Source organism: Aquila chrysaetos, chromosome 4 (assembly GCF_900496995.4).
Source record: "Aquila chrysaetos chrysaetos chromosome 4, bAquChr1.4, whole genome shotgun sequence".
NCBI classification, from domain to species: domain Eukaryota; kingdom Metazoa; phylum Chordata; class Aves; order Accipitriformes; family Accipitridae; genus Aquila; species Aquila chrysaetos.
Window position 1 is genome coordinate 9,341,598 of NC_044007.1, and position 15,067 is coordinate 9,356,664.

The following is a 15,067-nucleotide window of genomic DNA, read 5'->3' on the forward strand; positions in this document are numbered from 1 at the left end:
CATGCTTGATGGGACCAGTTATGTGTCTGACACATATTATATCAGATATAACAACACTGGATAAATCATTAAATATTTTCTAAGTAAGTTCTGGACTGCTGCAACTTCTCTGTATCTAATCAAAGCTTATGAGTCTCTAGATTTACAAACGCAGAGTGCTTGATCACCAACTATCATCTTTGGAAGCCCCAAAGGAGCAGTGAAAGCTATTGCATGGGTCTGTAAAAATCTCATGGGATGTATACAGCACAGAGGGAAGAAAGCAAAACCATCAGGAGTGCACCAGAGATGAACTGGTTTTGAAATTCAATATATTCCCTGCAGTTCCCATTTTGCTTTATAGACAGGAAAACAGCTATGCAACAGCAATTGTGCTCACTGCTTTTCTGGAGAAATATTTACACTATTGATGAATGCTTCGTGGCACAGCTCTGCAGAGAGTTTTCAATGGCTTTGGTCTCCTCAAGACTGTCCAATGAGTATACCTCAGTACATATGTTTTGCTCTACCAACCCAGGCAGCTCATCTGCCTCTGCTTTAATTTGTCTTGTCACGACACACCAACGACATTGTTGAGGAATGGAGTAACACCCAGCTACTCAGTTCTTAAGCACTTAATGCATCTTCCATGGGGCAAGCAATGGCAATCTTCAGCTGAAGAAATTTTGCGTGTTCCTGGTGCAGAAACCTTGGCCCATTTAAACAAGTGAAACAAAGTTCTGCTGACAGAAAAAATGTGTTTCTGAGAAGCATCGTTTTTCTAATTTTCCAGCTGAGGTGAGTTTCTGACAAGGAACATAGCAAAAGCATTTCATAGTCCTTTTCCATAGGAGCTGTGATAATTTCATGCCTGTTCTCACTACATATTTTCACAATTTCCGTGCCTCTTTTTTTCCCTGTCTCTCTCCTTTTCCTCCCTTAAGAATGTGCTTGAATTCGCAAAAATTTTACAATATCAAACACTTTAAAGAAAAGCGTTTGCTACTTTAGACAAATAAATTTACAAAACATTCTTACTGGAAACAGTCAAACTGAATGGCTGTAGACTTTAGTGCTCATTCTTTTCAGGAGGTTTTGTGGTGTTAGTACCAATCTTAGCAAATTATTAATAAGAAAGATTAAAGAAAAAATGTTATAAAGGACAGGAATCATTTGCAATTCTAAATAAATTTCCTGAAACAGGAAAGAAGTTTTATGAATGGAAATAAATAAATGTTTATATATAGAAATACATATCTGAGATTCAACAAGGCCAAGTGCCGGGTCCTGCACTTGGGTCACAACAACCCCATGCAGCGCTACAGGCTTGGGGAAGAGCGGCTGGAAAGCTGCCCGGCAGAGAAAGACCTGGGGGTGCTGGTCGACAGCCGGCTAAATATGAGCCAGCAGTGTGCCCAGGTGGCCAAGGTGGCCGACGGCATCCTGGCCTGTATCAGAAATAGTGTGGCCAGCAGGAGCAGGGAGGTGATCGTTCCCCTGTATCTGGCACTGGTGAGGCCGCACCTCGAGTGCTGTGTTCAGTTTTGGGCCCCTCACTACAGGAAAGACATGGAGGTGCTGGAGCATGTCCAGAGAAGGGCAACCAAGCTGGTGAAGGTCCTGGAGCACAAGGCTTATGAGGAGCGGCTGAGGGAACTGGGGTTGTTTAGCCTGGAGAAAAGGAGGCTGAGGGGAGACCTTATCGCTCTCTACAACTACCTGAAAGGAGGCCTTAGTGAGGTGGGTGCTGGTCTCTTCTGTCAGGTGGCTGGAGATAGGACGAGAGGAAATGGCCTGGAGTTGCGCCAGGGGAGGTTTAGGTTGGATATTAGGAAAAATTTCTTCACTGAAAGGGTTGGCAGGTATTGGAACAGGCTGCCCAGGGAGGTGGTGGAGTCACCATCCCTGGAGGTGTTTAAAAGACCTGTAGATGTGGTGCTTAGGGACGTGGTTTAGTGGTGAACTTGGCAGTGTTCAATTAATGCTTGGACTTGATGATCTTAAAGGTCTTTTCTAACTTAAATGATTCTATGATTCTATATATAATTCTCCTTTTAAGACATGAAATTTGTTTTATTCTTCTAAAAGAAGAGTAACAAAGAAACATTACATTTAGAGAATTGCCCTTAATGAAATTCATGCAAAAATAAATAAAATATCATTAGAAGAATATTGCTAACATCTGAAATGAAATTCAGATGAAAAGAAACTTTACAGAGCTAGTACATTTCTTCATAAAATTAAATATCTCATAAAATTGTAATGACAGAGGACTAAAGGAGAAGTGTTGAAGTGTAATCAGGCTTTTTCAAAAAAAAGTGTAATTTACACAGTTGATACTTTTCTGAAGTTTATTAAACAGTTACTCAAAGGTGCTTCCTTGGAAGCATTTACCATAGTATAATAAAGTGTAACTGAAGATAAAACTTCAATCCTCTGGAGCAAGCTTAGATTAAGTTTGTTTGTTCTTTTTTAAAAAACAGTGCTTCATCCTCTATTGCATGTTAACATCCGATGAGACAGAGAGAGAGAGACACAGCTGGATATGTGTTTCCCTACTAGGCATACAAAATCGGAAGGTTTGCAAGAGGTACTACAGTATTCCATGTGCCGCAGCTCATCTTTTAGGGCAGAGACAGTTTGTACCCCAGCCAGGGCAGCGGGTAGCAGTACCTGAGGACACTGGCAGACTGGGACAGAGGAGGTGGGAGGGGATGCTGGTTGCTGACTCTGGCTCAGGTCACAAGAACATATCGCTGGAGCCCTTGCAGTCGCTCACACATATTGCAACCGCTATGTAGAAGCCTGGGTTTAAAATGTCTAAGAAAAAAGCCACAAGGAAGAAGTAGCGCATCGCTTCCACACTGTGTTCTCAGCCCACAAGACAGATAAAGCACCGACATTCAGAATTTGTTTTCTCCCTCCTTCCCAGAACTTCATGCCACACTGTCCTCTCTCTTACAGTTAAATCACAGGCGTTTGGCTTGAATGTGTTTATTTAAATTGCATTAGCAGGGACCTACCCTGCACAGCCCTCAGCAAATGAATGTAATTACTCAGTAATTCATATGAATTATGTGCCTATACTGTGTTACTAAGAAGATGCTAAAAATGACTTCTTTTCTTATTCTGGGTTTTGGGATGCTAGTTATGGACACAGTGCTGTCACACAAACAGACGCTGGAAAAAGGAGGCGTGTAAAGACTATACTCCTGAGAAAGCGACTTGCTCAGAGTGATGCTCTGAGTGAGAACACGGCATTGTCCCCAGGAGTCCAAGTTGGGGCTGAACAATAGCCCCCTCCCCGGTCACCTGAGCATTGCTCTGCAGCTGAGGAAAGTTAAAATTACAGAGTCCCAGGGTAAAACGCAGCATGAGGTAAAACCTGCTGAAAGTCAAATTATTCTCATAGCCAAACATCAAACGGTTGGAACCGATCCCAGCGCACACATTTTCCTGGCTATACCTGGTTTTGTCAGCTGTTACAGAGAGGACTTTCATCCCAGCCTTCTTGATGAGATATTGAGCAACTGGTAATTAAATCAGCAAGACTTGTCAAAGAAAAGGTGTTTCCATATTCCTCAAGCTGCAGCATTTAGTCACGAGTCATGAAAATTTTCCTTTTATCACACCAGTAACTTCCATAAAGAATTAGATGATTTTACATGCAATGACATCCCACTGGATAATGTTTATTCATGAAAGGCAGAGTGAAAGAAAACTGGTAAGACTGTGCATGCATGTGCAAGCACATGTATAAGCATCATATTTACCAGCTATAACTCCGTTAAATGTGGCTGCAGTTGCCTCTCAGCTTCTGAAGTTCTTGGCGAAGATAGGATTGTAGGACAGAAAGAGACATAGCCCTACCACATGCATAACATGATCCCATAAACATCTTTTCTGTGCGAAACCAGGACCCCCCAAACATAGGACTGAAACCTGAAACCAGCAAAAGTCACTTTCTCGTATCTGGCATGCTGGCAGGTTGCAGTGTTCTAGCTGTTGCAATAAGTTTCTTCCTTCTTTGGGTAACATCACAGCTTGCTTTGCCTTAACTGGTGGAAGTGCAAGACGGGGACAATACAATTAAAGACAAGTGACAATGAAATAAGCCTGATGACACACTGGTTACCCAGGCAATATCTACAATAAGAAATTAAGTAGTGCGGGGAGCCCTGCAACCTAAATGTCCATAGTATTGGTAAGACCATGACATTGAAAAGACAATCCCAGAGTGCTCCTGACCAGAAGGTCCAATGTTTCCCAAGCTGGGTTTGGAAACTGGGGAGAGGCTGGGGACCATTCCCAACAGACAGTGTGTATGCAGCCTTCCTGTGCATCTCATCCGCTGCCTCCTCTTTATCCTCTCCCTGTCTAATAGGGGTTAGAATATTTCTCTATTGAGGTTTTGTGCAGATCCTTAAAGTAATTTTTATTTCAGGGACTGACTGTGAATACTTTTAGGTTGCCTCTCTCTAATTGTTACAAGGTTTTGAATTAATTCACACATTGAGGTGTTTCGTGGCTTGTGATGAAACTACTGAATGGATGATTATCTGCTTTTAACAGTGCTGCATTTAAACTCACTGATTTCAGAGGAATCGCTTGCAGTCCACTGGAGTAAATGGGAGCAGAATTTCACCCACTGCTTTCAATAGTGATTGTCTCTTGGGTAATACTAAACATCACTCATCACCAAAATTGCCCTACGTCATTGTTGTGACCAGATCTCTCTTCCTTCCTCGCCACTTAACCACAATGCCAGGCAAATTTCTATTTTATCTGTCATTTTGTTCCTTTTGATTTTCTACATTTAAGATACACTTCAGGTTTCTTCTCCATCATCTCAACAGTGTCCCTTGTTTAAATTGCTTCTCCAAGGATGGTTAAAGCTTTACCAAAGGGGATTACCCTGGCCTACCTCTAGCCATCAAAAGTGGCATTGGCCTAATTGCAGTAAGATGAGCTGTCCCTTTAAAAGGGAAAAAAATCCTTTGTGTTCTGCAGTTCCAGTCATTACTGCCAAAAGGAGCTTCCAATCCCCTCCTGACCTGCCACAGAGCCTTTCCATGCGGGATTCAACAGGCACTTTGTGTGCTTATGATTGTGTTACCTCTAGTTAGTCCTTCTGGGATTAGGATAACAATTTTCATAGGATTTTAAAGCAATATTATCAAGCCTGTCTACTAAAAGTCTTTCACAAAGTAATTATTAAGACCTGACAATAACCTCCAGTTATATATAGGCTCTGAAGATAATCATCTTTGTCAAAAGAAATCAGGTAAGCTGATATTAACTATTCCAAATCTCGGTGGTTTCACATGTACTTGGAAGAAACCATTTCAACTGTGCTATTAATGCTTGGTGGAAATGTAGCAAATGTATTCATATTAAATGTATATTTATTACATTGTATTAAATACTCATACAAATAAATCTGAACTTAAAAAGTAGTTGTAGCAGTTTAATGAAGCGTGTAATTGTAACATGGGCATATTTTCATATCAACATGCAATATTTCTTTAGACCTGGCATATCACGGCATGCTTAAAATGAGAGATGACCTTTAGATGTTGGAACTGAATGAAGGTAAGGAAATCAGTACTCACAGACTTTTCTTTTTTTATTTCTTTGGTCTCTTAACTTCTGTTCTGCTCTGTTTAGCATGAAGACACAGGAAAACTACTCGGTATCTAATTGCACTCTCTTTGTACAAGAAAAATGAAAGCAATTCAAACTTCATAGTTACCTGCCACATTAAAATTAGTTCAAATGAAGCACAGCTAATAAACACGTTGGTTTAAAATTGCTGTTAATCCAGAATAACAAAGAGGTATTTAATAAGAGGTCTTCATGAGTATAGAAAGGTAATGTGAACTGGATTAAAATCTCCAATTCAGCAATTCAGGGAACTCTGGATCAACGGTTCTAAGTAAAATGAATTCTACTAATATCGTTCAGCTTAAAATAAACACAAGAGAAGGATTATCATATCCAGTAGAGTTGAAGGAGAATTTGTAACTAAAGGCTTGACCTGCAGCCTGTATCAGATAAATGTTTGGAAAGAAAAGAGAGTCGGTTTATGGGATGGTTGTGTGGCACCTGTGCCTTTAGTGCCTGTGAATCGCACTGTGTTTTGAAATGGAAATTATTAGTGATTTTGAGCTGGAGCACCATGAGGGTTTCATACTTGCAATCTGGACATGCATTTCAGTCGTCACAGCAGTGACACTTATGCTGGCAAACAAAAGCGATACAATCACAAAGTAATAAAGACTTGTCCCTGATAGATAAAAATTAGATCTCAGATAACCAGAGTAATGGAAACATGTGTATCATAAGAGTTAATATTACTAATATCCACATTGCTGAGAGATAAGATATTTCAGGCAGCAGTTCTAGGAATATTTGTCACGGATGGCTTTGAAATTTAAATGGACAGCATAAATGTTCAGAGAGTTAATGCTGGCTAAAGATTTTGGAAAGCAGCTAAAACCTAAAGCTTCAAATTTAAATCAGTCTCTACCAATTGAGGAGTAAGGGCAGTCCTTTCTGGAGTGATGTTCTTAGTACTGAGAATTCGCTGCAATTTCTTTTCAAGCATCCTGTACTGGCCAGCGGACACCACAGTGCTAAATCTGGCATTCAGGCAAAACAAACGCTCCCATGAATGGAGGATTTTCCATTAATTTTATACTGTCATTATTTAATATTTCTTTGCTACAACTAGAACAGGATTTTCTTATTATCATCCGTCCTTCCAGATTATGTTTGCATGTTGTCCCAAACGTTAGATATTTTGCTTGATTGAGTCTGTAGTGTGTAATCACACCTCAGTTAAATGTGGGTGTTATGGCCACGCTAATGCCTGCTCTGAATTCCTGCTGCAAATCAGCGTCCTATGTGGAGAAAATTGTGTGTGTTAGCGCGGAGGAGCAGCTCAGCAAGGAGGACAGCAGGGAGCTGCAAATTCAGGTGAGCAAGAAAGCGTCTCTCAATGTGCATGGAATGCTTCCAAGCACAACTTTGTATCTCACTCTTTTTCAATTTTGTTTTTGCTTTTAAGCTGTCTTTTTTTTTTTTTTTTTTTAAATCCTCTCTCTCCTAAGGTGCTTTGGTAGAATTGTTCCTTCATGTGTCAATCTTCTTGCCTCTTCTCTATCTGTTGAGAACGTGATGTCTCTAGCCCCTGCCCTAGCCTGCTGCACCGAGTCCTCTGTCAGATGATTTTCCCCATCCTGCCACCATGAACAGCTCTGGGCCAGTTTAAATAAACCAGTAACGAAGTTAGATCCCTGATAGGAAATTATCCAGGGTCTATCAACCCTTCTACTTGTGAACCTTTGTAGAACAGCTGTGCTCGCACATCAGTCTGTGAAATACTCTTGCCAAGGATTTTTATGTTAGTCCAACCATGATTCTCTGGTGACGCAGGAGAGCTCATGTTCCTCAGAGCATGTGCTGGAAATCAAGTCTCCCCACTCTGGCACGAGCACTGACCACTGATGTGTAGGGGCAGACTGAAAGCGGGGCAGAGGATGCCCTCTCCTCCCCCTCTGAGGTCTGAGTCTCTTGCTCGCCACACAGCCAAAATACTCATCAAGGGCAGATGTTTGGACTCTTTGCCCGTCTGGACAGCAGAGATCCTCCAGCCAAGACCAGCCTTATGCCGCAGGGACAGTACAGTGGCAGCACTGCTTTTGGCCATGTTTCATGTTGGTTTCCCTTGGGCTGGCATACATGGGGACAGCACTGGCCGTGCAGCCTGATCATACCCTGTGTGCAGGGGATGGGTCATGAGGAACTTGCTCAGGGGAAGGTGTGTGGCCCATAAACACTGAACTGTCATCATGAAGCATGGCTCATCGTAATGTAGAGCTTCCAGAGCTAAAGAGACAGTCACTTCTCATAGTACAGGAATAAAAATTCATGAAGTTCCATTAATAAAACAGCAAATCACCCCACTGCTGACCTCAGTCAAACACAGAAACCAACAGTTCTCCCTTAACAGGACACTTAATGACTAGGTGCACCAGCCACTATAGCCCTTCTGCTCCAAAACACAGGTAGCTACACACCTCCCCTTGACGTGATCGCCCAACTCTCCATCCCCCAACCCCAGCTGACCCCAGAGCCTGCGCTCCCCAACAGCCACCTTCCCACACCCTTGCAAAGCACCAGTTCTTCAAATTCAGCATCACTGAGGACTATCTTTCACTAACCCCTCTCCATTTCATACAGTCAAACTAAAGAGGGGAAAAAAAAATATAACATTGAGCAGAATCCATAAGCGTGGATTAGTTTTACACCTACCGCAGCGCAGACTACATCACCACTGCTTCCATTACATCAGCATGTTAGCAGGCTTGAGCTACCATGCTACAGTCTCCCCTAGCTACAGAGACCACAGAAAAAGCTGTTACAAGTCCCAGTAAGCTTCATAATACCAGACAGTGGAAGTAGGCATAGCCTTGATGGGGTTTCAGGCCTTGTGAGACTCATGCCAGCAATACTTTCATGGTCTGTAGTCTAGTTGTTGGTCAGATCCCAAATACTGTTGCAAGAAGAGCCAAGCTTAGGATTTTTGATGCCAGACTGGTCCACGGGACACTGGAGTCTGTCCATGCATAATTAGTCCAACTCACAGACAGGTGATAGAGTATGAAGTCTGGGGAGTGAGATTTGGCCATGGCTTGCGTTCTGCCTCAGCCCCACTCTTCTGCACATGCTGTGCAGAAACCGTGGATGAGTATAGGCTTGGGGTCGAGTAAAAAGGATTAGGCAGTTGGACCGAACAGATAGGATGAACTACCTAAAGCTTCCCAGATCTTCGTTTGAATTAGCAGAGCTGGCACTTAAATGCTTTTGACTCATCAGATGAGCAAACACAGACATTTCAAACACAGAAATGCTTGGTATCGTTTCATCATCCTGAGGAAGAGTCTCCTTAGAACTGCTAAGTACAAATCAGCTACTTTCAGAATGTTTTAATTCTCTAGTGAATTAAATATGAGAAAGATTTTACACGATGATAATAGCTTGTTAATCAAACAGTATTATCTTCAAGATAATGGTTTGCTGCATACTCATAAGATTAGCTACTCTGAGAGGATATAAAAAAAAATTTGGACATTTTTTTGCTAATTTTCTTATGGTCCCTCATTTTCTGACATCTACAGAGCTATTTGGTGTGTTCCAATATTACAAAAACAGGGGGGAACATGTAAAGAAGCAAGGACTTTCTTTTTTTTTTCCCTAAGCACCTCAATTAAATCCTTGAAATCTGGAACGCAGCTCATTGTCTGAAAGGCAGATGACCATTAATCTCTCCCAAGCAACTAGGCAAGGCAGTACAGGACACAGCTTGCTGACAATAATTAACTATAGAAATACAAGACTAGCGATGACTGGGCAAGCAACATTTCTGCAGAAAAAGAGCTCAACTGCTACCTGGTGTGAAATTGAACATAAGTAAATTTTATCTTGTTTCAACAGAAAGGATGTAGGCATCTGATATGTCAGTGTGCTTTGGGCACAGGTCATCTTGCTGGAGAAGCAGACTGTGTAGATGACCTTACCAAGTCCCACCAAAACCACAGTTACATAGGACTCAATAATCAAGAGTTACATACTAAGCTCATGACACTCACACATACACAGAAAATACTGATTGTGTGATTTTGGATTCTTTGCCATTTACACTGCCAATCTTTTCTTTACCTCCTAGAGAGCTAATATTTCTTTCATGGTCACATCATTCTGGGACAAGGGTTGGACAAAATTGTACAATATTGCAAACTTTAACACCACCAACATAGTATTTCTTTCTCCTAGAGCAGCCAAACCTGCTGGAACTTAGAGTCCATAATGCAGTGGTTCTGCTGGCATGTGGCAGGGAAGATGAGCCTGGGATTTCTGTGTCTCTTTCTGGTTTTCAACACAGGTAAGGACGACGGTTTGGTGCTCCCCAGGGAATAAACCAGGTGTCTCTTTCCCTTTCCCAGTTGCTCCCAGTGCCCCATTCCCACACCTGTGGCGGGCTTGGTTCTTTCACCCTGCATAGATAAGGCTGATGGGCTGGCGCTCTAGGGCTGGTGCCATGCAGCAGGGCAGACCAGATGATGGCAAAGGTCTATTCTTGGATCCCATGCCATGAATCTGGAGTCAGAAAGTTTTATATGGAGAGAGAAGGGTTAGAAGATCTGCTGCCACCTAGATTGTCAGTCCAAATTTAGCTCATACTAAGTGAGAGTTGTTAATACAGCTGACTAGCACTGTATGAGGAGTCACAATTTGCAGGCCTTGTACCAGGGATTGTCTAAAGGGTATTTTTCCTTTTTATATAAAGAGAGAAGGAGAAAGGGAAATGTATCCAGGGATTGTCTTCTGTACAAGGCATAGATTTTTGTATGAATAAGGACAAGCACCCAGGTTTCACCAATTTAGGTACAAACAGCCAGACTATGCAGTCACATCTCCCTTCCTTCTGCTGCTTCCAGTCCTACAGATTTCATCCTACTGAAGAGGAAGCTGAACCCAGGTTTCCTACTCCCTGGTGAGAGCTCTGCCCATTAGGTTTCAACGCAGAGCGGGGCATCACCACCACTGAGGTGAGCCCTCCTCACCACCAGCTCCCAGGAGAGGACTTCTCTCTGGGCAGCTTGTCTGGATTGAGAAGCTGAAGCTTCAGAGTGGCGTGGGAGTTTAGCATTTGTTAGCACTGCCTCATTTGGGGAGCCTTCTGGATTGCTCTTTGGAGGCACTCAGCTCTCCACTGATGGGATAGGGAACCTAAGCACCAAATTCCTACAATTCAGCTTGTCCTGTGATGTCTAAATCATGACTCTGCACCTTGCCCTTGTTGGTCACCGAGGGAAACCCAGGAAGCGAGTCCAATCTCCCGAGCCCAGCTCCAGTTCATCCCTTCTGCAACACAGGTTTTGAGAACAGTACTCGAATGACTGCTCTGAATAACAAATGTGCATACAGCCTGTGAAGATTTGTTTAGATTTGGCCTCATTGTACCAGGTACCTTGCAGTCAGCGTTGTGTGCAAGCCTAGTGCAGATCTCTGCAACAGTTTGCTGCTACTCCTTTTTTTCTTTTGATTCTTGAGTTAAGGGGGCAAGCTCAGGTATTTAATCTGTTTTCTTTCTTTAGCTGGCAGCTAAAGGACCTGGTGAGTCCTATAGGACATCCTTATTCTTAGGCACTTGATGAGCTGCTATTGTGGATACTCAGTGGTCTGCTTTGCAGTGCTGATGTTCACCAGTTTGTGAGCTACAATGAATAAGAGCAGCAAAGTAAACCAGGCAGAGAGCTCAACAGAGGGTTGCTTGGTATCTCAACAGGGAAAACTGTTTCTTAGTCTCTTTCTTCACTTCACAGCTTCATGCATAAGAAGAGAAAATAAGAAAGAGAAGCAAGTGGCACTGCTGGCTACCGCAGGTAACAAGCAGCATGTCAGGAGACCTTGGGTGGGGGGGAGTTGTTAATGGGAATGGGAGTTATTGTGCTGGGCATGGATGGAGGTGTCAGCGGATGGGCCTTTCTCTTGTAGACTCTGTGAGGCCCAACCCACCAGTGCTGCAAGGGCTCCTCACCCAACCCAGGGCTTACCCAGCTCCCTGGCCAGTTTAACCTCTGTCTTTCCACAAATCTAAAGTGTTGTTTTCTCTTTATCCTTTCCCTCCTTCCCAGCTCTTCATTTCCTTTTGTTTTCCCTTTCCTCTCTCTCTTCTACGCTGTGGACGAGCCCTGCTGCCAGCCCTGGGGTACAGCTTGGTTTCAAATTGGTTAAAAATAATACTGATGTCATCAGAAAATTGCATTTCTCCCCAAATTCGATTTTGTTCTCATCTCAGCTTTCTATGCTTCTTTTTCCATCTTGCTCTGTTTTTTCTCTCTCTGTCATGCACACACAGACCTTCCTGCTCGCGCACACACAGATATCATACTGCTCTGTTCCTGCATGGCCTTGTGGGAGGGAAGCAAAAGAACATCTTTGGAAATTTTGACTTGGGCAAAACAAATAAACAACGTCAACAGAAAGAAAACACGTTAAAATAAAAAGTGTGATTCAGCTACAGCTAATTTATTCTGTCGCAGCAGCAGAGCGATCAAAAAAAAAAACACCAAACACCTCTGTATTTTCATCCCAGTTCCATGTAGTATTGGGGAAGGGGGAATATTTCCTAGGTACTTTCTCCTCTGTGTGTGATCTGGAAAGAGAGATCTGCTGGTATTTTGGCAGTAAATACCCATTGCCCAGCACGAGGGGGCACCAAAATGTCAGGACTAGTTGGGCTCCCTGGCAGCCAGCTCAAGGGCATGGTCAAGGCAGTAGGTGCCATAGAGCCAGACCTTGGGTCTGGCCTACCATTGCACTGCCAGCTTTAGCTTGCTGTTTTCCAGACTCCTCTCTGCACTCCTGGCATCTTTATTTTCTCACCACAGGTTTTTCAGTGCAGTCCGATACATAATCATTTTTCTTTTCCCGTTCTAGAAGATTTTTGCCTTGTATAAGCAGGGGATTAACGGCCGTTTCCTTGCGCCCCCATGCAGTCAGCTGCTCAGAGACCCCTTCTTTTTCAGAGCTGCCTGCAAAGTCCGTGGATCTGGCTGCTATTAACCTGACAGAGCTGGTGAATGGTATGCTGAACACAGCGCTCAGAGGTAATGTGACAAGGCCGGGCAGGACACGCAGGCTGTCAGCCCAGCAGTGAATGAGACAAAGGACTAATGGCCTTAGCAGGAGAAGCTGTAAACGCATGCCAACTGCCTCCAGAATTGATTCTAGGAGCATGGTCCCCTTGTGCATTTATAATGCAGATAGCTGTCTGCCCCAAAGAATTTAGGAATCGGTGTGTGTTTGTATATAGACACAAATAATTACTTACGGGATGCCTTTAGAAAGCACTTTATAATCAGTGTAGGTTTGAATTAAAAAAAGAAAAAGTAATACGAATGATCCTTCCCTCAGTGGAAATGAGAAAGAATTGAGTCTCAGGCAGCTGTATAGTATTAGCACCTCAGGAGTCTTTTAGAAATTAAATGAACAGAGTCAAAACATGCTGTTCTCATGATTTGTTCCAACCACTAATAGCATGGGCATGTGTTTCCACAGGTACCAAAAAACTCTTCTCTTTGCTGAGCGTCACATCTTACAGCTCATTTGCCTTCCACAAGGTGTCAGTCACCATTTATAACAGTGAGTGCCTTGGTGCTTTTCTCCACGCAGGAGCGTTTTGTCTCACACAGCCTGTGCATCAAGATACTGATTTTTCTCTGTCTCTCCCTACAGTTTCTAACGTGAAAAATGTTGACCCTGGCAAGTTCCCTATGCATTACTGCTACTGTTTGAACAATGTGACAAATGACTTGACAGGTGGGTACACAAGAGAGGGTGACAATTGCGTGTGCTTAAGCTGAATTATTTCCTTTGGAGCTGAAAGCTGTAGCCTGAATTCTGCAGACTTCATCCTTACGAGTGGCATCACCATACTGAGGTCAACAGCCATAACTCACGAGTGGCTGCTCTGAACCTCGGGGGAGACTCGATGAACTCAGTCTCACATGGCTGCACCCAGCCAGCCAGTCTGGGATGGAACCATCAGTCAAGTGACCGGCATGGTTTACCCGGTGGAAAGTCCTCCCTGTCCTCCTCGGAATACAAAGAGCAGCTCGGTAGGAAAGACAACTCGGCAATATATGATACATAACTTTAGCCACTTTTGCTCTCCTGAGGTAAGCCACAGGAGATGAACAAGGGCTTCTCTGCACCAACAGACCCCAATAACTTCAATGAGCCCAATAGGAGTGAAAAGCAAGGATTAACATCTTCATAGAGCTGTTTAATGAAGTATAAAATGCTATTGGGCAAATCCTTCACCTATAATCCTCGTTCACACCCCTGATCTTACAGTATTTAACATTCCAGGATGGATCTGAGCACTTGGATTCTATGGCTGGTTAATGTATGATATCAGGAGTAGCTCATCAGCTAGGGACCAGAACCCATACCCTCCAAGCTGCATGTGATGACCACACACGTGAGCCACAATGGCTTTCCTGGCTTTTTCTGGACCCACACATCTCACAAGCCTTATTGCATAATGACGCAGTCTGCCTTGGAGGATAATGTAGAAACTTTAATCTTTCTGCCCCAAATCCAGAATATCTTGGTGATTAGAGCATCCTCCCAAGCAGTAAAAAATTCAGAGCCCAACACAGGGCTCATGTCTGTCACTCCCAAAGTGAGAACATTGACCTGTTACTGCTAGAACTTGTTATGAAAAAGTCGTAACACCACACCACCACTAGCCATTTTTTTTGAGCTGACAACAACATCGCCGGTATGTCTGAAGTAGACCTCAGAGGAGACAATCAGATGCCTCCTGGAAGGTCCTACATGGCAGATAGACAGTTAACGCAGGTATAGCCTACAGGCTTTGGATCTCCTTTACATTTAAGCAGCCTAAGTAGAGCGTTACTTTAAATTGTCCTCTTGAACAGATAAATTCCTTTTAAGTTTACTTTTAGGCACACTGGTGCTATTTTGGATATCATCTTTGAAAAATACTTCTGCAGAGTATTCCAGTGGCTTCTTAAGTCCACTCTCATTCAGCAGAAACATTTTGCACTTTTAAATATTTTAAATACTGTCACATGCAAGCATATATCCAAAATATGATCACATATAAAAGTGATTTTTTGACTTAGCATAGATGATACAATATGTGTTTTCAATCATAAACTTTCTCTATTTTGTTGTCTAGATTTTACAGCTTTACTTGTTGATATTATTGGAAACTCCACCAGTTATCTCACAGAAATTTTCAAATCCACTTCTATTCTCTCAGGTTTGCACTTCCTTTTCACATTTATCTTTGTCTTATTTGTCTGATTTACTCCTGGCATGGAAGCAAACATAGAAATGTGTATAAAAGCCTATTGCTCTTACTCAGCAGCACTCTTCTTGCAAAGCATGGATTGCGGTTGTAAACAAAGTCTCCTTAGAGGAACAAGATACATATATAATGTGTATATATATAATATAGAGACATACATGTTTCTATAAGCAGCTA

At 42.7% G+C, this 15,067-nt stretch overlaps 1 protein-coding gene across 4 annotated transcripts in view; it reads left to right on the forward strand.

The window, feature by feature from the left end:
• Window positions 1–4,989: 4,989 nt before the first annotated feature.
• The window catches only part of LOC115340630, a 46,347-nt gene continuing 36,269 nt past the window's right edge, over window positions 4,990–15,067 (forward strand). The window contains exons 1-9 of one of the 4 annotated variants that reach the window (XM_030012519.1): window positions 4,990–5,263; window positions 5,509–5,571; window positions 6,878–6,957; window positions 9,817–9,925; window positions 11,370–11,429; window positions 12,576–12,656; window positions 13,108–13,191; window positions 13,285–13,368; window positions 14,759–14,842. In XM_030012519.1, coding sequence (XP_029868379.1) covers window positions 5,553–5,571; window positions 6,878–6,957; window positions 9,817–9,925; window positions 11,370–11,429; window positions 12,576–12,656; window positions 13,108–13,191; window positions 13,285–13,368; window positions 14,759–14,842 — 601 coding nt within the window. In that variant the 5' untranslated portion in view covers window positions 4,990–5,263; window positions 5,509–5,552. The remainder of the gene's footprint in view (window positions 5,264–5,508; window positions 5,572–6,877; window positions 6,958–9,816; window positions 9,926–11,369; window positions 11,430–12,575; window positions 12,657–13,107; window positions 13,192–13,284; window positions 13,369–14,758; window positions 14,843–15,067) is intronic. The other 3 variants (XM_030012517.1, XM_030012518.1, XM_030012520.1) reach the window with 3 other exon arrangements.